This window comes from Oncorhynchus kisutch, linkage group LG26, assembly GCF_002021735.2.
Source record: "Oncorhynchus kisutch isolate 150728-3 linkage group LG26, Okis_V2, whole genome shotgun sequence".
In the NCBI taxonomy this organism is placed as follows: domain Eukaryota; kingdom Metazoa; phylum Chordata; class Actinopteri; order Salmoniformes; family Salmonidae; genus Oncorhynchus; species Oncorhynchus kisutch.
The window spans coordinates 7,445,447-7,468,701 of NC_034199.2; the positions used below are offsets into that span (position 1 = coordinate 7,445,447).

The 23,255-nt window shown below is 43.0% G+C and overlaps 3 protein-coding genes across 5 annotated transcripts in view; 2 read left to right on the forward strand and 1 right to left on the reverse strand.

The window, feature by feature from the left end:
* On the forward strand, positions 1–17,742 carry stk17b (serine/threonine kinase 17b (apoptosis-inducing)). 2 transcript variants are annotated; one of them, XM_020461465.2, is made up of 8 exons: positions 17–303; positions 583–690; positions 12,632–12,844; positions 13,767–13,905; positions 14,188–14,314; positions 14,444–14,492; positions 14,647–14,826; positions 14,971–17,742. In XM_020461465.2, the coding sequence occupies exons 2-8, from the start codon at positions 653–655 to the stop codon at positions 15,218–15,220; spliced, it is 996 nt and encodes a 331-aa protein (XP_020317054.1). In that variant the 5' UTR covers positions 17–303; positions 583–652; the 3' UTR covers positions 15,221–17,742. The 2 variants fall into 2 exon arrangements, with proteins under 2 accessions (XP_020317052.1, XP_020317054.1); XM_020461463.2 differs by having other exon boundaries at positions 1–690.
* ftcdnl1 (formiminotransferase cyclodeaminase N-terminal like 1) overlaps positions 16,323–23,255 on the forward strand; it is a 14,236-nt gene continuing 7,303 nt past the window's right edge. The window contains exons 1-2 of the mRNA XM_020461466.2: positions 16,323–16,427; positions 17,811–17,942. Of these exons, the coding sequence (XP_020317055.1) occupies positions 17,887–17,942 (56 nt within the window). The 5' untranslated portion in view covers positions 16,323–16,427; positions 17,811–17,886. The remainder of the gene's footprint in view (positions 16,428–17,810; positions 17,943–23,255) is intronic.
* lg26h2orf69 (linkage group 26 C2orf69 homolog) overlaps positions 19,543–23,255 on the reverse strand; it is a 5,125-nt gene continuing 1,412 nt past the window's right edge. For both annotated transcript variants that reach the window (XM_020461471.2, XM_020461470.2), the window contains 2 exons: positions 23,007–23,236; positions 19,543–21,329 (listed from right to left, as the gene is read on the reverse strand). In XM_020461471.2, the coding sequence (XP_020317060.1) occupies positions 20,852–21,329; positions 23,007–23,236 (708 nt within the window). In that variant the 3' untranslated portion in view covers positions 19,543–20,851. The remainder of the gene's footprint in view (positions 21,330–23,006; positions 23,237–23,255) is intronic.

Here is a 23,255-nt window from a genome sequence, read left to right on the forward strand (position 1 = left end):
ACGAGGCGACAAAATGTCAAAACCGTCCGAACGAGATTGGTCGCAATCTAAATTTGAAGACGTGTTGCTCACATCAACGGGAGGAAGGATTTTATCCAGATGCTAGCTAGGCACTAAACTCGCTTATTAATGAACAGTCAATAGGGAAAGTTTAAGTTGTTTGTCAATCAACCCGATAAGTGACAATTCGTGATGTATAGTTAGTTGTCTATTAAAGAAAAGTAAAAGGGAGCTAGTACGGTTGTTTAGAAGGATAGCTAGCTAGCGAACGGTAGCCGTTGTTCTTCGTGACCTGTCTTTCAAGTAACTAACCAGCTGTTCTACTACTAACTAGTTATTATCTACAGCTAAAGCATCTCAAACTAGCTAGCTATTAGCTAGTAACTTAGTTAACGTTACTATGTAGCTATCCAGCTAACAGTTACAACATTGGCTAACTAAATAACTTTCAGCTAACTGGTTTAGCACTGGCTAAACACATTAGCTACTAGCTGGCTAGATAGTCTACGGCCTTGATTCGGCTTGACAGGTGCTAATTTATTGCCACAGTGAAGTCCGGCTAACAACAACGATGTCTCGCAGGCGGATTGACGGCCGCAATGGACCGACTGGGTTATTTGGAGAAATTCAAACCCATATCAATACGGAACCGATGGACAGTGTTTATGACATCACTGGCGAGTTGGGCAGGTGAGCCAATGTTACAATGTCCCCTTTTCAAACTTTCTCATTCCATCAACCCATTCTCTCAGTTCTTGTTATGACTCCAATGCATTCCATTGGCCTTTTGCATCCTAGAGAGCTAACGTTAGTGAGCTAATACTTACTCGCATCCTATCAAGGCTGGATACCATATTTAGCTATAACAACTATAAATCTAACTGTATTTGTTACATGCTTCGTAAACAACAGGTGTAGTATACTAACAGTGAACTGCTTACTTCCGGGCCCTTCCCAACAATGCATATAGAGAGAGAGGGGTGTGTGTGTTATAATAAATTAATAAAAGAAGGAATAAATACACAAGGGGTAGCAGTACCAAGTCCATGTGCAGGGGTACGAGGTAATTGAGGTGTGTGTATGTATATATATGTAGGTGTATATATGTATGTGTGTGTATTTTGCTGCATCTCAGGGCTTGAGGCTACAGACACCCTGGTTCATATTCAGGCTGTATCACAACCAGCCGTGATTGGGAGTCCCATAGGGCGGCGCAAAATGGCCCAGCGTCGTCCGGGTTTGGCTGGTGTAGGTCGTCATTGTGAATAAGAATTTGTTCTTAACTCACTTGCCTAGTTAAATGTTAAAATTTCCTGTAAGTAGGTATAAAGTGACTAGGCAACAGGATAGATAATGAACAGCAACATATGTGATGAGTCAAAAGAGTTAGTGCAAAAAGGGGCAATGCAGATAGGCTGGGTAACCATTGGTTAGCTATTTAGCAGTCTTATGGCTTGAGGGTAGAAGCTGTTCAGGGTCCTGTTGGTTCCAGACTTGGCGCATCGCTACTGCTTGCCGTGTGGTAGCAGATAGACTGTTCTATGATTTGGGTGGCCGGAGTCTTTTGACAATATTTTGGGCCTTCCTCTGACACCGCCTGGTATAGATGTCATGGATGGCAGGGAGGTCGGCCCCAGTGATGCCAAGAAGTTGCTGTACCAAGCAGTGATGCAGCCAGTCAAGATGCTCTCAATGGTGCCGCTGTGTACTTTTTAAAATGTGGAACCTTGATGCTTATCACACTGTAAATGCAATTGTAGTAGGCCTATCTACAAACAGATTTGTGGGTTAAGGATTTTCTCCCAATATAATTTGTTATCAAATTTCAGGAAAATCCGAACTTTACATTTTTTGTTCCATATTCAAACAGGATGACCTCAGTCCTTTTGTAAGTAGATAGGTCACAAAGATTAGGCTATCCTCACAAAGAGATGTTACTATAAATGCTGTATGTGTGCCTGTCCCAAACCTAACATGTGTTGCCTACCATAAAGGACCCATTACTAGGTACACCCTAGCCCAAGAATGTACTCTTAAGGAGTGAAGGCAGTCCGACCGTTACTCCTTATGTTCCAAAGACCTTAAGGTATTTTCAGAGGTAGACTGGCTCTGGAAGACAAAACAGCCAGATACTCCATCAAAACATGAATTGATTATTAGTTGCGATACAGTTCTAGAAGCATAAATCCCTTTACTTTCATATCACATCAAAATAATTCACAAATGCAAAATATACACTTACTGTACACTGTTTTAGCCGGCTTCATCACAGTTGCAGCCAACAGTATTTTTCAGTTACAACACATTTCTGGCAGCTTTCTTCAAACGGGTGTTTGAAGCATGCTAGATAGGTAATTAGTACAGGTGGCCTCCTTTGTCTTCCAGTGAACACCTGCCAAATGCAGTTAGATTTTGTCATTGGTGGGTAAGAATGCCTATTTCACCCAGCCACGTTGGCGGGTGGTCACACTGAGCATTTGGATATGCAAACATTCAATCCAAAGCCCACATTTCTATTTAGGAATAAATCATGTACTCCTTGTAAACAAATATCAGCATAGAGATCTGAACTTCTCTACTCCTTCCATGACAGATTGACCAGGTGAATTCAGGTAAAAGCTATGATCCCTTATTGATGTCACTTGTTAAATCCACTTCAATCAGTGTAGAGATGAAGGGGAGGAGACATGTTAAAATAAGGATTTTCAACCCTTGAGACGCTTAAAACATGGATTGTGTATGTGTGCCATTCAATGGGTGAATGGGAAAGACAAACTATTTCAGTGCCTTTAAACGGGGTATGGTAGTAGGTGCCAGGCACACCGGTCTGTGTCAAGAACTGCAACGCTGCTGGGTTTTTCATGCTCAACAGTTTCCTGTGTGTATCAATACATCTAAAGGACAACTCTGGGCTGCGTTGGAGTCAACATGGGCCAGCATCCTTGTTGAACGCTTACGAGAACTTGCAGAGTCCATGCCCAACCAATTGAGGCTGTTCTTAGGGAAAAAGGGGGAGGGGGCTGCAACTTTATATTAGTAAGGTGTTCCTAATGTTTGGTATACTCAATGCATTATAATAAAAAGGTTTTTGTGGCAGTGCAGGCACTTTGTTGAACTGTTTGTTTTTACTTTTCCATCTAAATTAGTGTTGTCACGATACCAACATTTAATAATGATATGATACCAGGCGAAGTATCACTTTACTGAGTAGCCTAGCGCCCTGTTCGCCCACCCGCTTGTTCCCATTTTCTAAACGTTATGCTACACAAACTAATTCACGCTTCTATTCAATACAATAAATATTTAATTGAACCTCACACTGTTCACTGTATAATAGAATGCTGCACAGGAAAAATAGCATAATTCAATTGTTGCCAGCAGCAGAGGTAGTCACCAACCCCCTGGAAAACATGAACACAGCATAAACAGCTTTGCTATAGGGTGAGTCAAATGGTCAGAGTGGGGTGTTCTCTCATTATGTGTCTGGAAGTAGCTAGCCAATATGGGCCAGCTAGCTTGGGTGCTTGACTGCAGTTGAGGTCAGAACGTTCGGATCAACCCGACTCATCGGCCAGAGCGTCCAGTGTGCTCTCTGAATGCGAAACATTCTGAATTTACAAATGGACAATCTGACAGCACAGTTGCAGTCACCAACGCTCTGAATAACATAATAGCCTAACCAGCTCTGCTAGGGCGAGTAATGTTCAGTGAGCTGTTGTCTCTCACTTAGATGTCTGGAAGTAGCTAGCAAGTTAGCTTGGGTGCTTGACTGCTGCTTAGTACTTTCGGATGAACCCTTAAAGAGATGGGTGGGGCTAAAGCTTAAGAGGGTGTGAACAATGTTGAATGGGTGTAGACGAAGAAGGGCTCTCCAATAGTAGTTTCAAAACAGTCAAAGACCATTTTCTCAAACGTGAGTTTACAAGTTTCACTATCAACGCATAATTACTTTCCACTTTGTTCCTCAACTGTAGTGTATGATGTACAATTTTGTAGCTCTGAGTCTACTTTTATCCCATGTAAAAAACGCAATATCAAAGTTTGCTATGTAAGATGGATTAATTTTTTATTTTTTTAATAATAATAATTGAAGCCGGTCGTTCACATATAAGGTCCCACAGTTGACCGTGCATGTCAGAGTGAAAACCAAGCCACGAGGTCGAAGGAATTCACCGTAGAGCTCCAAGACAGGATTGTGTTGGCACAGATGTCGGGAAGGGTACCAAAAAATGTCTGCAGCATTGAAGGTCCCCAAGAACAGAATGGCCTCCATTCTTAAATGGAAGACATTTCGGAACAACTAAGACTTCCTTGAGCTTGGCCGCCTGGCCAAACTGAGCAATCGGGGGAGAAGGGCCTTGGTCAGGGAGGTGACCAAGAACCCGATGGTCACTCTGACAGAGCTCCAGAGTTCCTATGTGGAGATGGGAGAACCTTCCAGTACTCCACCAGCCTTTATGGTAGAGGCCAGACTGAAGCCACTCCTCAGTAAAAGGCACATGACTGCCCTCTTGGAGTTTGCCAAATGGCACCTAAAGGACTCTCTGACCATGAGAAACAATATTCTCTGGTCTGATGAAACCAAGATTGAACTCTTTGGCCTGAATGCCAAGCTTCACGTCTGGAGGAAACCTAGCACCATCCCTACGGTGAAGCATGTTGGTTGCAGCATCATACTGTGGGAGACAAGTCCAGATCAAGAGGAAAGATGAACGGGGCAAAGTACAGAGAGATCCTTGATGAAAACCTTCTCCAGAGCGCTCAGGACCTCAGACTGGGGTGAAGGTTCACCTTCCAACAGGACAACGACCCTAAGCACACAGCCAAGACAACGCAGGAGGGGCTTCAAGACAAGTCTCAATGTCCTTGAGTGGCCCAGCCAGAGCCCGGACTTGAACCTGATCGAAAATCTCTGAAAATAGCTGTGCTGTGACGCTCCACATCCAACCTGACAGCGCTTGAGAGCATCTGCAGAGTAGAATGGGAGATACTCCCCAAATACAGGTGTGCCAAGCTTGTAGTGTCATACTCAAGAAGACTCTAGGCTAAAATTGCTGCCAAAGGTGCTTCAACAAGATATTGAGTAAAGAGTCTGAATGCTTATGTAAACATTATATTTCAGTTTTGATTTTTAATACATTTGCTAAAATGATAACTGTTTATGCTTTGTCATTATGGGGTATTGTCAATTAATCAATTAGGCTAACGTAACAAAGTGGAAAAAGTCAAGGGGTTTGAATAGTTTTCGAATACATTGTACATGCATGTAAGGAGCCACATAAAGATTTTAATTTTTTATACAGTTGAATATTTGAATCCTACATTTGAAGCACATCTCATGAGTAGCAGACCCTTTTCCTTTATTCCTGTGCCAATCAAATTTGCTTAGACCTACTGTCAAGTCACCAGGTTGTTTGTTACTAGGCCAATTTTTTACCTTTTATTTATCTAGGCAAGTCAGTTAAGAAATTCTTATTTTCAATGCAAGTGAGAATCTCCAGAAAATCGTGGTTGAACAAAAATACATTATGTGGCTTACTGAAAGATTCAAGATTTGAGTCGCTGTTCAAATCTTCATTTTCTTAGGTTTCCCTGAATGCTGTGGAATAACGGGAATGGAAGAATTCCTGGAAAAGGTAATACCACAACTACTGGGCCAGGAGAATTTTACACAGGCTCCCATAACGAACGAGCACATCCAACAGGTGACCCAAGAGGGGACACGATCAGTAAACCAAGGGGCATCATCGCCAAGTTCCTTAACTATAGGAACAAATATAAAGTTCTGACTGGCCATCAAAGCCAAAAAGTCAGGAGTTAGACCTTTTGATGTATGGGGCCATCGGATCTATATCAACGCCGACATGAGCAGAGCCCTCTACGTGAAAAAGCTATGGGGAAAAATGAGTCCTGTTTTCTCTGGTGTACCCCACACAACTATGGGTCAAATGGCAGGGAAGAGACATCACAATGAAATCAGCTAAATAAATCGGGTTCCTGGATATAGAATGGTAGAAATAGCAATGAATGAACTGTATAGATTAGGACAGCTTTTAAACAGACGATGTACGACAGATGATATACTCGACTAAGCCTACTGAAATGAGGTGAAAGATGGACAAAGATGGACTTTAATGACTATTGGCTATGCAGCTTAATGACAACTCATTAATTGGTAGGCTATAGCCATAATCCATTTGTTTAAGTAATGAACTGACAAGGGAATAGGACATGATTGCTATGATCTGGACAAAAAAATATTGCTCCCCAGCCTATAGGCTACACTACATGTCCAAAAGTATGTGGATTCGGCTACACCCGGCTACACCCGTTGCTGACAGGTGTATAAAATCGAGCACACAGTCATGCAATCTCCATAGACAAACATAAGTAGTAGAAGGGCCCATACTGAAGTGCTCTGACTTTCAACGTGACACCATAGGATGCCACCTTTCCAACAAGTCAGTTTGTACAATCTCTGCCCTGCTAGAGCTGCCATACAAGGAACTATTTCTGGGAACTTTGAATTGCCAAGAGGTGTAAAACAAGGTTGGCTATGTCACCATACCTATTATGGCCATTCAATTGTTTGCTTTAAAAATCAGATCTAATGATAACATCAAGGGGCAAAAAATTAAGGGTTTAGAGACAAGTATCAATGTACGCCGATGTTTAAACTTTTCTCTTGAGTTAAACCTTGAAGGGCCTCATTGAGGACTTGGATAATTTCTCGAGTTTCTCTGGACTAAAACCTGACTATGTTAAGTGTATATTGCAGATTGGCCTCTAAAAGATCAACTTAAATGGGCAGATGGTGAAATCGATATGCTTGGTGTTCATATCCCTTGAAAAGTTCAGCGATCTTGCAACTTTGATCGAATATACTAAACAAAAATATAAATGCAACATGCAACAATTTCAACAATTTTACTGAGGTTATAAGAAAAAGCGGTCAATTGAATTAAATAAATTAGGCCCTAATCTATGGATTTCACATGACTGGGCAGGGGCGCAGCCAGGCCCAGCCAATTAGAATAAATGTTTTTCTCACAAAAGGGTTTTATTACAGAGACGCGTACTATTCAGTTTCATCAGCTGTCTGGGTGGCTTGTCTCGGATGATCCCTCGGAAGAAGGGAAGAAGCTGGATGTGGAAGCTGGATGTGGAGGTCCTGGGCTGGTGTGGTTACACGTGGTCTGAGGTTGTGAGGCCGGTTGGACGTACTTCCAAATTCTCTAAATCGACATTGGAGGCGCCTTATGATAGATAAATTAACAGTCAATTCTCTGGGAACAGCTCCGGTGGACATTCCTGCAGTCAGCATGCCAATTGCACGATCCCTCAACTTGAGACATTGTGTGACAAAACTGCACACCTATGTTAACTCATCACGGCTTTGCCACAAAATAAATTAAATAATTAGTCTAAGTAAATGCCTATTCCAATTTTATCTGCCACCCATTGAAAAATCTAATGGCTCAATGATTAGTATAAATCCAAAAATGTATCCATGTCTTACAGTAAAAATATTTGACAGCAATACCGTATAAGGTTTTTGATGTCCCAATACCTTGGCATCGGGTCTGAACTGACATATGAAACAATTCACACAATCAAGCTGTTCTTTTCCATTTAAGCTATTATATAAAATACTTAATACAAAAGGAGTGCTCAATATATGGGACATTGAACAGTCAGCCTTGTGCAGACTGCCACGAGGAAACAGAATCAATAGAACATTTTATGGTACTGTCCATCGGTGGCTCGCTTTTGAAGTCAAGTCTAGGAATGGTTGTTATATCAGGATTCAGATGGACCTGCAAACTGTATTGTTAGGGGTTCTGAAAAACCACAATGGGTCAATTGGACATATCATTATACTCTTGGGTAAAGTATTTATTTTTAGGGTATATTTTGTAGAAATAGTAGAAATAGGTAGGTTCAGGACTCTATGAGTTCTATAGTAAAATGTAGGAATGTATTGCAAAAGAAAATAGCAAATTTGCATTATACTGGGAAAGATGGGTTAATCTGTGGACATCGGTGGGTTGGAGTTAAGATCAGAATGACTGGTGGATTGGCTGCTGTGGGTTAAAATCCAGCATTTGGAGAAAGAGGAATTTATGTATCATTATTTAATTACAGGTAACTTAGATGTGAGTGACATAATAGCTGTAAGTAAAAGTATTGTAGTCCGAAGTGAGCAACAATGAATGGCCTAGGGTACATCCCATCCCTGGTGTCTCATCTTACTAGTGTAATGCAGGACGAAGGAAGCAAGGACGTGTGGAAACTAGACTTGAGCTCAGCCACAGAGAAAGAGGAAATAGACAAACGGTCTTCTTCCTGTTTGTGTGTGTGTGTACAGGGTGGCAATTTGAGTTTTCCCTAGATTGTGAAATTGTCAATTGTCAATTCAATGTTAATTTACAGTACAAACTAGGTTTGGGCAGTATGCAGATTTTCATATTGTTATACCGTCCTTCTCTCATCCCGGGATTTACGGTATTACCATTTTAGTACACAAGGGGGTGCCCAAAAAACACAAAGCCCATTGGGCATCTATTACCAGAATGCTAACAAAATGAATAGAGAATTTCCATAAAGGCTGCTAGCTAAATATGCTAGTGAGCACAAATGAAAATAAACTAATTGCAATAACAGGCAGTTATACATATCAGTATTAGCTACCGGATATAATTTTTGGTTTGTTTGGACATATACAAGCAAATGTGAACGAGAGACATTGTGCGAATGAACAAAATTTTGACACATGCTTGTGTGAAGGAAGAATAGTACTGGCTCTGGAGCAGCATGTGTACCTGTTTTGCTCAGAGAAGAGTGGAGAGGAGCAGACAGGCCGAGAACAGAGAGGATAAAAACGCAAGGAAATCAAGCAGTGGCAGCTGTACAGAACTCATTTTCAAACACTGCAGAAAGCGAACACTATATGATTCCCTGTCACCTTATTAATTCAGCCACTTTCTTAGATAACGCAAGCAGTAATTTTTACTTGCTAATTAATGCAGAATTCTGTGTTTTGACGCAGGAGGAAACAGATCTAAAATGCCCCTTGTAATTTCTGCTCGGTATCAACCTTCTTTTTGTGCTTTAGTTGCACTTCACGTGGATGAGAATTCACAAACAGTCATTCTATCAGTAGACAGTGCTTTTCTCCATTTAAAATGAAAGATTAACTTAAAGAAACCTTATATAAGTAGGTGTGTCCAAATGTTGGACTGGTACTGTACCTACTGTTGCTGCTAATGACCAAAAAGAGCTTCTGGGTATCAGAACAGCTATTATACTCACCTCGAACTGGATGAAGATTTTTTTTTCTATAATGAGTCCGACGTGAAGGATATACTCTTTCTCCAAGACCAAGACAAAATCCCTATCATTCGATTGAAGAAAAGACAGAGGTACACGTGGAGGCGATCGGAGTGCCTTGTGAGAATTTTTCAGCAAGTGGATAACCCGCCTCAACCATTTTGATCTATTGGCCAATGTGCCAATAGATGAGCTCCGTTCGAGACTGTCCTACCAACGGGACATTAATTAATATATTATGTTTCACCGAATCGTGGCTGAATGACGACATGGATAATATACAGTCGGCGGGACAGAAATTCTGCGTCTGGTAAGATGGGTGATGGGATGTGTGTCTTTGTCAATAACAGCTGCTGCACGATAATTAATATTAAGGAAGTCTCGAGGTATTGCTCACCTGAAGTACCCTATCTACCAGGCTAGTACCCTATCTACCAGGCTAGTTTTCATCTATTTTTCGTAGCTGTCTATTTATCACTACATACCGATGCTGGTACTAAGATCTCACTCAATGAGCTGTTTAATGCCGTAAGCAAACAAGAAAATGCTCATCCATAAGCGGCACTCCTAGTGGTCGGGGACTTTAATGCAGTCCAACTTAAATCTGTTTGACCAGAATGTCACATGTGCAACCAGAGTGAAAAAAAAACTCTAGACCACCTTTACTCCACACACAGAGACGCATACAAATCTCTCCCTCGCCCTCCAGTTGGCAAATCTACCATAAGTCTATCCTCCTGATTCCTACTTGCAAGCAAAAACTGAAGCAGGAAGTACCAGTGACTTGCTCAATACAGAAGATGTCAGATGCAGATGCTATGCTACAGGTCTGTTTTGCTAGCACAGACTGGAATATGTTCTGGAATTCATCCAATGGCATTGAGGAGTATACCACATCAGTCACTGGCTTCATCAATAAGTGCGTTGATGACAACGTCCCGAGCTACAGGCTAGAGCTATGCCCTCAGACGAACCATCAAACAGGCAAAGCGTCAATACAGGACTAAGATTGAATCCTACTAGAACTGCTCTGACGCTCGTCGGATGTGGCAGGGCTTTAAATCGATTACGGAATGCAAAGGGAAACCCAGACACTTGCTGCCCAGTGACACGAGCCTTCCAGATGGGCTAAATGTTTTTTATGCTGGTTTCGAGGCAAGCAACCCTGAAGCATGCATGAGAGCACCAGTTGTCCCAGACGACTGATCACACTCGCCGTATCCAATGTGAGTAAGATCTTCAAACAGGTCAACATTCACTAGGCTGCGGGGCCAGACGATTACCAGGACGTGTACTTAAAGCATGCGCGGACCATCTGGCAAGTGACTTCACTGACATTTTCAACCTCTCCCTGACCGAGTCTGCAATACCTACATGTTTCAAGGAGACCACCATAGTCCCTGTGCCCAAGAAAGCGAACGTAACCTGCCTAAATGACTACAGCCCCGTAGCACTCATGTTGGTAGCCATGACTTGCTTTGAAAGGCTGGTCATGTCTCACCAATACCATCATCCCGGAAACCCTAGACCCACTCCAATTCACGTACTGCCCCAACAGATCCACAGGTGATGCAATCTTTATTGCACTCCACACTGCCCTTTCCCACCTGGACAAAAGGAACACCTATATGAGAATGCTATTCATTGACTACAGCTCAGCGTTCAATACCATAGTGCCCACAAAGCTCATCCCTAAGCTAAGCACCCTTGGACTAAACACTTCCCTCCACAACTGGATCCTGAACTTCGTGACGGGCCGCCCCCAGGTGGTAAGGGTAAGCAACAATACATTTACCGTGCTGATTCTCAATATGAGGGCCCTTCGGGTGCGTGCTTAGTCCCCTCCTGTACTCCCTGTTCACCCACGACTGCATTGCCAGGCACGACTCCAACACCATCATGTCGTTTGCTGGTGACACAACAGTAGTAGGCCTGATCACCGACAACGATGAGACAGCCTATAGCAGGCCTGGGCATCTCCAGTCCTCGAGGGCCTGATTGGGGTCACTCTTTTGCCCCAGCTAACACACCTGCCTCCAATAATCACCTAATCATGATCTTCAGTTAACAATGCATTTAGTTTACATTAGGTGTGTTTGCTAGGGATGGGGGAAAAGTGTGATGTCAATCAGACCCCGAGGACTGGAATTTCCCTGGCCTGGCCTATTGGGAGGTCAGCAGCGACGACAACAACCTCTACATCAATGTGAGCAAGACAAAGTAGCTGAAAAATCTACCAGCCACTCAGATTTTTTTACCAGCTCAAATATTTTTTTTCAGCAGGATTATAGCAAAACACCAAAAAGGCAGATGAGCATGCTTTGTAATGTTTCTAAAACAATACATGTATTACTAGTAATAAGTTATGTGGTATATTGTTTAATTTCATTTTTTTAACCAAACTGAGACCATTTTCACCTGCCCCTTTACGCACAGGAGATTAAGTAGTAATGCAACTCGAGTTATGTTTGTGCCTTTGAGATTGAGTCTGGCTAGTACTGTAGCATTGTCTTTTCCCTAGCAGTTGAAACGCAAACATTGAAAAACAACCTAACTTGTGAACAAAACAATGTAAAGAGCCAAGAAACACAAGGGCAATGTCTCACTTCAGTAGACTTTCGTTTCAAGTAAATTAGACTCACTTTTATGCCTGTGCTCAGCACTTCTAAAAATGAATCTTTCACTTAGCTCTTCATGTGCGCACATCCCCCAGCTAGGCAGTGTTGCAACGCAAGGTGTGATGGTCTATATAGGATTCGACTATTTGAGCAATTAATTTAACAACTATGAAACAAATACTTCGAAAACAGCTATTACAGTAGTTATTTCACTGCAAATGCTAAGGTGGCAGGTGAAATTGATTTTGGCATTGGGTAAGCTGTCTATCTGCATGTGGCAGGTGTTCATTTCAGACCCTGATTACCACAACTTGTTATAGTAGGGTGTGGGTATGGCGTGGCCTCATTTGAACCCTTTTCACACTAAGCCAAGCTATAGGCTTACTGAGCTGGCCGGGTTATGCATCCACCCAGTTGCTGTAACGGTGCTTGACAAGACAATGTGAGAAAAAAATATCAAAGCCGGGACAGTACGGTTTGGTTGGCAGTGCACTGTGGTTGTTGACTATAAGTCACTCTGGATAAATAATAATATATGCAGACACATTTATCCAAAGCGAAATGTAATGTTTGTCTAAATGTAAATATTAACTGATGTCATATTGTAACAAAGTTGTCTCCTTAAAAATGACCCAGATAGTGTGTGATGAATGACTCGGCCCTCCCTTCGTCCTCTGTGCCAGGGGGAAATTTGCGGTGGTGAAGCGGTGCGTGGAGAGGTCCACAGGGAAGGTGTTTGCCGCCAAGTTTCTTCGGAAGCGGCGGCGGGGCCGAGACTGCCGGGCCGAGGTGGTGCACGAGATGGGTGTGCTGGAGGCGGCCCGCAACAACCCTCGCGTGGTTAACCTGCACGCTGCCTATGAGACAGACCACGACATCATCCTGCTGCTGGAATAGTGAGTTATGGCTATATTTTAGATTGCACTCAATGCTATCAGTTCAATCAGTAGCAATTTTAAAGGTTTGTTGTTCACACATCCACCCCATACTGCCATCAGCTTCCTCCATTACATCTGTCAAGTCCTTAACCCATCTTTCAAATCCACTACTTATGTATGTTTCAATTTTTTTTTAATGTAAACCTATCTTTGTACTGTACAGAGGCTATTTAAGAAAGTTTCTCATATCTGAGACAGTATGTGATTATGCCTTGAACTTCATTGGAATCGGTACTCCTTTACACTGAATCCAACAAAACAGAAAGTAGAATGAAGAATGCAGATGGGCTGCAATCCACATTCTGTGCTTAAAGGGACACTTATGGATTTTGCCAATGAGGCCTGTTATCTACTTCCCTAGAGTCCGATGAACTCGTTGATACTATTATTTCTCTGCGTGCAGTTTGAAGAAAGTTACTAATTAGCGCGATACCCATAGACTTCCAGTCATGCGCTAACGTTAGTTAGCATTGGCTCGCAAATCTACCTCTATTTCTTAATACCAGAAACAGACATAAAAATGATATCTACAAGTTCATCTGACACTGGGGAAGTAGATAAAGGGAAACCCCACCCTTAGAACTCTTGTGTATTCTGAGAGTCAATAGACATGTTTCTACCCTCCCTGTTAGTTTCATTGAGTTTTGAGAAAAGCCTTTCTAATCCTGCCCTGAAAGCAAAGTGCCTTTAGAACTGAAAGGGGAAGGCTATTCCATTGGAAATACCCAATTATCTGTTGCCTGACCTGAAATTATATGAAACAAGCTTATACACTCAGCTGAGTCTCAACCACCTAGGTTTTATGGATGCAATCATGCAACAAAGTTTTATGATAGTTTGTGTTAGACACTGTGACACTCTCTCTCGCTCTGTGTGACAGTGCGGCGGGGGGTGAGATCTTTGACCACTGTGACTGTGATGAGCTGCTCCCAGAGGGCCAAATCACACGGCTGATCAGACAGACGCTGGAGGGCGTCCACCTCCTCCACCAGACCAGCGTGGTGCACCTGGACCTCAAGGTCTATCCCTCCACACCTCTTAATATATATAAGCAGAAGTGCACTGCGCACATACAAACATATGTACATACACCTAAAATACACCTCTCAACCCTATTTGCTCTCTTATTCATCTTTACATCACCACTTGCATATATTTGCTGCAATCACAATCTCATGCAGGAAGGATTGTGAATGACTGGACCTGCTTAATACAGCTGTATTATGACAGCTGTATTATGACTCTGCACAACTTTGTTACCCTTTTGGACTACTCACCCAATCCCTCCCTCTTTCTTTCAGCCCCAGAACATCCTTCTAACCAGCCTGGCACCGCTGGGGGACATAAAGATTGTGGACTTTGGCCTGGCACGCAAACTGGGCATGGTCGGAGAGCTCCGAGAGATCTTGGGCACGCCCGAGTACGTGGGTAAGGCAACGTCCATGTAACATCCCTCCAACATTCCTTCAACCAGCTGCAATTAAGTCTGACATTCTACAATAACAATGTTGTGATGTAATCATATGGCCTCTCTCGTTCTCCCTTTTCTCACCTTAGCTCCAGAGATCCTGAACTATGAGCCTATTACAACGGCAACTGACTTGTGGTGAGTCATCAATATTAACACAATGACTGTGGATTTATGTCCGTGCCTGCCTAAGGCACTTGTGTGAAGTATGTATGTTTGCAGGTCAACACATGTGTGCACCCTCTGACACATTTGTACTAACTGTATTCTGGGTGTGTGTTGTGTTCTTCAGGAGTGTGGGAGTGATTGCCTACATGCTGGTGACGGGTGAGTCTCCATTTGCAGGGGATGACAAGCAGGAGACGTACCTGAACGTGTCCCAGGTCAACGTGGACTATAGCCAAGAGGCCTTCTCCAGGGTGTCGGAGCTCGCTGTCGACTTCATCCGCAAGCTGCTGGTGAAAACTCCAGAGTAAGTGGGACTATCACCAGCCAGTAAAGGTTCAGGGAATTCTAATGGTTAAATCACTGCTACTGACAGGAAGCATTGGAGCAAATGCTTTTCATTTCTAATAATTGGTTTTGACCTTGGTCCGTCTTCACCCTCTCCACACAGGGACCGGCCCAGTGCAGCCGACTGCATGACCCACCCCTGGCTGTGGCAGCAGCATCAATACCCAAGTACCGAGCCTGTCCTGCCACGAACCCCCCGTGAGAGGAGCAGCGGTACCAAGTGGGCTGCCCCAGCCGAGGACCCAGAGGACAAGGAGAACTTCACCTTGGACTCACCCCACACCCAGGCCAAGAGGTTTCGCTTTGAGGAGGAGACACCTGCCACCACCAACGGTGGAGACGGGGACTTCTGAGGGGGAAAGAGTGACTCAAGCGCACCCCTCCCACAAGCTCCTATTTTGCTTTTATTGGTTTTATGCAGCAAGGAACCTGCCGGCAAGTGTCACCTACCCAAGAGCGCTTCTGTTCTGTTCTACTGCTCGCCAGTATCCAAGAGTGCCCAGCCAAACCAAAGATAGCCAGCTTCCTTTGTGATCTAACGTCAATTCGTCACTGTTTCTGTGTAGTTCGTGTTTCTAAATAATGCATTGATTTAAGATTAGTATTCTATTTTATTGTAAGCTGATTTGGTCATTTCTAGTGTCTTTGTTTTGTCAGGTATATTTTGTCCCTGAATTTAAAGAATGAGGCCAGATATAGCTCAAGGGAAATCTATGCAATACTGTTTTGCCACAAGTAACTTTTAAAGGAGACATTTAAATAGTCAACAAATTATTACTTGACCATTTTTGCCAGGCCAGTAAGTGGTCGTCAGTGTTCTTAATATTTTGTGCTAAAATCATTCGACAGAACACTGAACTGTGCAGATATGGGCTAAATCAGACTATTTGAGGAAGTGAAAGTAAAGTACGTCCTCACACTATGTCCTTGTTTGCCTGACCCAAGCTGTACATTACCTCCCTACTGTCAAACAAGCTTCAGGCCATGGCTTGCGCACATTATATTCTGTGACATTGTGACATTCCCTTATCTTGCTCTCCAGCACGCCACATCTCAAAGCACATGATGTCATCTTAGACAGGTTGTCTATGCACAGTACCAAGCCCTGGCCTGCATAATTAGTAAGCCAACAAGTCACACTGGTGTCTGTCTATAACATTTACAGTTTACTGTTAACTCCAACTCTTCCTCTGATATACAATTCCACAGTAATAGAGATTTAAGAGGGTTCTGTAAAAAGGTGACTCATGGACAGTAAACACCACACCCATGCTTACTCAAATGTCTTTCTTCAAATGTTTTCAGTTCCTCTTGAGTCATTTGCTTAGGGGAACTGTGACTGAAGCATTTAACTATTTATCATCTGGGTATTTAATTTGCATTACATGTTATTTTTGTGTAACTTGAACACAATGTATTTCCTGATATTTACTGAAGTAATTTGCATTCCTTTAATTGGTATTAAAAAGCTACTGTGGGTTTTTTTTATGGCTAGGAAGCCTTAAGTTTAATGGGAGTCGGGTAGATTTGGGAATCATAACAGATTGTCTGTGTATGAAGGTGAGTTTATTCAGTCTTACTCCTCTGTTCATTCCATTTCCTCATCTCAGGGCAAATTACCATTCACTTTGGTCGTAACTACCGCGTGCCTCTTTATATTTGCTCTTTAAATACGTTTTATATTCTAATCTGATTCTCAATATATTTATATAATGGGATGGTGTTTTGTTTATATTTAGATGTACATATGTGTGTGCTTTATTTAACTGGATTCAGATGGGTTTGTTAAGAAGATACGGGTTGTATGGGATAGTATTGATGGCACCGCTTAACAAAAAGCTGTTTTGGTAAGGTGACATGAAATTGAAATATGCTTTGGTGGTGAATGTGGGATTTGCATGAAAGGTTTGGAAAAGTGATTAGACATGGATTTAAAAGAGAAAAGATGGTTATGAGGATAGGATATGACATTGAGATGGTTACAGAGGATGAGAAAATATTGATTACGGAAGTGATGTATGTAAAGGTTTCGACTGAGATATTTGTAGTTTTACCAGCAGAGCACTTCCATGTAGAAAATGAAAGGGCTCTTTTGTTGAGCATGCGTTCCCCATCCATTTGTGAATTTATGAAAGTAACCCACCCTGAAGAATTTTTGTGAACCCTAACTGCCAGCAGACCTCAGCTGAACATGTCACTTTGTTCAAGGAGGTGCAAAGACTACATATCCTTGTTTGTTGTGGTCCTCAAGGTTTCCCAGAGATGTCACTGCCCTGGCACACACAATAGCCTTTGTCTTCGAGAGGGCTGTCTCCAGTCACGGCCATGCTCTCATTGTATGCTGTCATCCTAAAGGAGAACTGGAACACCAATACGTCATTAGTGAGTGGTTCAGTACTGTCCTCCGTTCAAAGACAGACTTTGAAAACCATACGTTCGAGGCACTGCTGACACCAATCGGCACAAAGTGGACTTGTACAACTTGATTATATTTGTAAGATCTCCACTGCTGATTTCATTTTGTATGGCTGTCTGAATTTACTTTTACATACAGATACTAGTCAAGTGACCTGTGTGTTCTCTGGGGACAAAGGTGACAAGTTTGCACTCTTCACATTCCTGTGGTGTGATCTTCTCCCACTTTACCAGGGTAATACTGAAGGAAACATCTGAGTCAAACTCATACCAGTTAGAAGCACAAGCAATAACCTTCAGACCGATGTTTATTTCACATTTGATAGATTTGTAGGTATATTCCATTTGTTTTTAGAATGGATCATTTCAAATCCCCATTTGTATCTTCTGATCAACATCAATCTAATATTTAGGTGTCATCAGCAAACAAGAATGCTCATTAAAGATGATAGAAAACCTACATGGTGGATGGAGTCTGTCTACCTTTTTTTTCTACATTTTGTCTTATGTCACTGGGTTCCCTCTCAGGTGTGAAGACCACAAGAAACATTTGTGGACAACATCTGCAGAGAATGGTCTTTAAACAGAGAAACTACCGGCGGCCATGAACAACAGAACTAAGGCATGCCATCATCTGGGGCATTGTGCTGCTAAAAGCAAGTAAGCAATTATCTCCATTGTTCTGCCATCTACTGATGAGGAAACATTGCCTCCTAGTGCTGATGGCCATGTGTCCCATGTTTTTTTTTATATAGAAAAAAAGCTAAATCATCTTAAAGTAATATCAAAACAAATAAGGAGTTGATTGCAGTTGATTTGGCAATGACATTGACACACATGCCCCTATCACTCCCATTGACTTTCAGGATGAGGAACCATCTAACATCAAGCTGTAAAATCCTGAACTTCCCATCTAAGCTCCACTTAAAACTTATCCATTTTCACTTATCCATTGTGGATGCACAAGTTGTAAGGACTTAGCTAGTACAGGTGTTTAATGACCGTATGTTAACTTATCAATTACAACATCGATTATAAAGTATGTGGACACCTTCAAATTAGTGGATTCGGTTATTTCAGCCAACGTTGCTGACAGGTGTGTAACATCGACAAACATTGGCAGTATAATGGCCTTGAAGAGCTCAATGACGTTCAACGTGACATAGGATGCCACCTTTTTAACAAGTTAGTTCGTCAAATTTCTGCCCTGCTAGAGCTGCCCTGGTCAACTAAGTGCTGGTATTGTGAAGTGGAAACATCTAGAAGCAACAGCGGCTCAGCCACGAAGTGGTAGGCCACACATGCTCACAGAACGGGACCGCCGAATGCTGAAGTGTGTAAAAAAAAGAAAGAAGTATGTCCTTGTATGCAACACTCACTCTTGAGATCCAACTGCCACTAGAAGCAACGTCAGCACAATAACTGTTTGTAGGGAGCTTCCAGAAATGTGTTTCCATGGCCGAGCAGCCGAACACAAGCCTAAAATCACCATGTGCAATGCCAAGCTTCGGCTGGAGTGGTGTAAAGCTCAATGCTCTTGATTTGACTCTGGAGCAGTGGAAACACATTCTCTGGCGGGATGAATCACGCTTAACCATCTGGCAATACAACGGAAAATCTGGGTTTCGCGGATGCCAGGAGAACGCTATCTGCCGCAATGCATAGAGCCAGCTGTAATGTTTGGTGGAGGAGGAATAATGGCCCGGGGTTGTTTTTCATGGTTCAGGCTGGGCCCCTTAGTTCCAGTGAAGGGAAATCTTAATGCTACATACAATGACATTCTAGACAATTTTGTGGCAACATTTTGAGGAAGGCCCTTTACTGTTTCAGCATGACAATTCCCCCCCCATGCACAAAGATGTCCATGCAGAAGTGGTTTGTCGAGATCGGTGTGGAAGAACTTGACTGGCCTGAATTGGAACGCCGACTGCGAGCCCAACATCAGTGCCCGACCTCACTAATGCTCTTGTGGCTGAATGGAAGCAAGTCCCGGCAGCACTGTTCCAACATCTAGTGGAAAGCCTTCCCAGAAGAGTGGAGGCTGCTATGGCAGCAAAGGGGGACCAACTCCATATTAATGCCCATGATTTTGGAATGAGATGTTCTAGCAGATGTCAACATACTTTTGGTCATGTAGTGTACCTTAAAATGCATTTTGCATCATGATTGCTGTGCCAGACATGCATGCAGCTAGGTATAATCAACCATTTACAAATATAAAAAGTGTTTATGACTGAAATAACCACTATACACACACACACACATTCCAACAGTATTGTATCTTTTAAGAGTTGTTCATTTGTTTCTAAATGGGCAAATCATACAACAGCAGCTATGGAATAGCATGTCTTGAACAAAAACAGCATTTGAAAAATGGAATGGCTATGAAGTAGAAAAGTACATTAATTGCATTTCAGTAGCCATTGAAACAATCACCAGAAATCCAGCATGGTAGGTAATGCAAAAGCAGCTCTATAAGCTTACCAAGAGATATCACTCTAGTCTATTAGAATACAGTATGAATGCTGAACATCAGCCTGCAAGATTAATTTAAGCTAACCTCCAATTCAAAGTCCATCACCGAACATAAATCAATTTACAAGACGGGACATTCTGACCCAAGCAACATCAGGAAATGTAGTTGTTCCACACAAACACCACCAAGTGTTCCTTGGTGAAACAGAGGCCCACTCCAAGTCACCACATCACTTGACATCAAGACAATGTTCAATGGAAGGAGCTGCTGCACTTGAGGAATAGTCAACTGTTGCCCCCAAAATATTGCAAGAAAATAAACTTTACTCAACCACATTGGACATTGGATCAAAGCTACTTTTTAGATTACAATCAATGTGTTGTATTTCACAAAAAGGCAAAGGTTACAATCAAGGTTAGATAATCTGACAATTGACAGGTCTGGCCCTTGATCTTAAGACATGCTCCGGAACTTTGGCGACTAGTAAGTACAGCATTTTTTAAACCTTCCGCTATGGGCTGGATGTTAAAGTGTAGTTCATACATGCATAATCTATGAGCAGAATTACTGTACTACCTAAATTAAACATGAAATCCCTAGTTAGAAAGTGACTTTACTGTAGGCTGTGCGGTGCCATTTCCCCAATTCTTTTCATTAAAGGTTAGATTTTTTGCTACATACTCTTTAAAAGGTGCATTCTGTCAAATGTTCACATGCAAATAGCCCTTATTCAGTACAATATGCAAACTTTTTCTATGGTAAAGGCCAATCTAAGGAAATACATTCCTAGGAGAAACGACTGAGGGGTGTCTAGATAAGGGCAATGCATTCTAATTGGAATCTGCATGCTTGGATTTTAAAGTAAATTATATTTGAGCCCTTAGATCATGAAATATGAGGTCTAGGAAGATAGGGATAGTGATAGATTGACTTCTGCTTGAAAGGAAGAACCAAGAGGGATGAATGAGACCCAACTAGCTTTAGCCCCTTGCATTATAAACCAGAAATTTGCAAATCGAATCAAGCTTTGCCAGTATTATTATTATTTTTTTTACTTTGCATGCCAATAGACAATCAGGAATGAACAAACGCCTCAGAAATCCTGGATGATCCGGAAGTGGTTCTCGATGGATGCGGGCTCATCCTCAAAGTGCATCTTCTGGCTGAGTCGGGCCCCTAGATCCTCAAGTTTCTTGACAAAGCGCCCATGCTCTCGGCCCACCCAGGCTCGCATGGGGTCACGCACCTCGTACGGTGTCACGTGGGCGTGGACCGCAACCCCGCTGGCCGCCAGTTCCCCCAGCGCCCGCTTGTCAGTCACCCAGGTCTCGCTGCCTCCCGGGTGGCCACCGTCCAGCCAGTACATGTCTGAAAGGCGCTCCACAAATGGCCCCAGCTCCGGGTCAGCCCGTGCCCTCGCCAGCTCGTACACCATCTGGTTGAGCACCACGCAGCCTTTGCTGAAGCCCACCACGGCCAAGGAGAAACCCGGGGCGACTGTGTCGCCACCCCTTTGAAGCGGGAGGGGGTTGGGCAAGCCAGCGCGCTCCATGCCGTTGCTCAGCAGTGCCCTACAAATCAGTTATAATTGAGTCATTTGGCAGATTATCTAAAGCAATTTACAGTAAGTTGATACAACTGCATCAAAAATAAGTGCATTCAGACCCCTTGACCTTTTCCCACATTTTTTTTAGCGTGACACTTAAAATCCATTTTAGATTTTTTTTTTTAACAATCCTCAATCTACACACAATACCCCATAATGACAAAGTAAAAACAGGTTTAGAAATGTTTTTGTTTTTTTAAATCACATTTACATAGGTATTCAGACTCAGTACTTTGTTGAAGCACCTTTGGCAGCAATTACAGCCTCAAGTCTTCTTGGGTATCAAGCTACAAGCATGGCACACCTGTATTTGGGGAGTTTTTCCCATTCTTCTCTGTAGATCCTCAAGCACTGTCTGGTTGGTTGGGGAGCGTCACTGCACAGCTATTTTCAGGTCTCTCCAGAGATGTTCGATCAGGTTCTCGTCCAGGTTCTGGCTGGACCACTCAAGGACATTCATCGACTTGTGCCGAAGCCACTCCTGCGTTGCCTTGGCTGTGTGCTTAGGGTTGTTGTCCTGTTAGAAGGTGAATCTTCGCTCCAGTTTGAGGTCCTGAGTGCTCTGGAGCAGGTTTTCATCAAGGATCTCTGTAATTTATTCCATACATCTTTCCCTTGATCCTGACTAGTCTCCCAGTCCCTGCTGCTGAAAAACATCCCCACAGTATGCTGCTGCCACCATGCTTCACCGTAGGGATGGTACCAGGTTTCCTCCAGATGTGACGCTTGGCATTCAGGCCAAAGAGTTTAATATAGGTTTCATCAGACCAGAGAATCTTGTTTCTCATGGTCTGAGTATCTTTATGTGCCTTTTGGCAAACTCCAAGCGGGCTGTCACGTGCATTTTTACTGAGGAATGCATTTTTACAGAGGAGAGGCTTCCGTCTGGTGGAGTGCTGCAGAGATGGTTGTCCTTCTGGAAGGTTCTCCCATCCCCACAGTGGATCTCTGTCAGAGTGACCATCGGGTTCTTGGTCACCTTCCTGATCCTCCCTCCCAGGTTCCTCCATTCTCCCCCGATTGCTCAGTTTGGTCGGGTGGCCAGCTCTAGGAAGAGTCTTGGTGGTTCAACATTTCTTCCATTTAAAACTATCCTCCCAATTGAGGACCTTCAATGCTGCAGCAATTTTTTGCTATCTTTCCCCAGACCTGTGCCTCGACACAATCCAGTCTCGGAGCTCTACGGACAATTCCTTTTGACGTCATGGCTTGGTTTTTGCTTTGATGTCAACTTGGGGACCTTATAGACAGGTGTGTGCCTCTCCAAATCATGTCCAATCAATTGAATTTAGCACAGGTGGACTCCAATCAAGTTGATGAAACATCTCAAGGATGATCAATAGAAACAGGATGCACCTGAGGCCAATTTTGAGTCTCATAGTAAAGGGTCTGAATACTTAGGTAAATAAGGTATTTAAAAATCATACAAGTTCGCAAAAATGTCTAAACCTGTTTCCGCTTTGTCATTATGGGGTACAGTGTGTAGATTGAGGAAAAATAAATCAATTTTAGAATAAGGCTGCAATGTAACAAAATGTGGAAAAGGTCAAGGGGTCTGAACATTTAACAAATGCACTCTAGGTAGGTAGTGAGTGTTAGTGACAAACACAGTGCTAGAATAAAACATTATGAGATTGGATACCACAGGTGGCGAAATGCTCCGTAGTCAGGTGAGTGCTCGGGCGCTCCAAACTGGTTGCTCTCCACAAAGTTGTGATAGCAGCTGAACTTGTGCAGGTACATGCGGGAGGCTCGAATCACCCACACGTGGCGGTCAGGGAAGCGGCGACCCAGGGTGAGGGCGACGTTCTCCAGGCTCCAGGATAGCCACTGCGCCCCCTCTGGCTGGAGCGACATCTCCTGCTGGAAATTCTAGGGATGAGAGATGGAC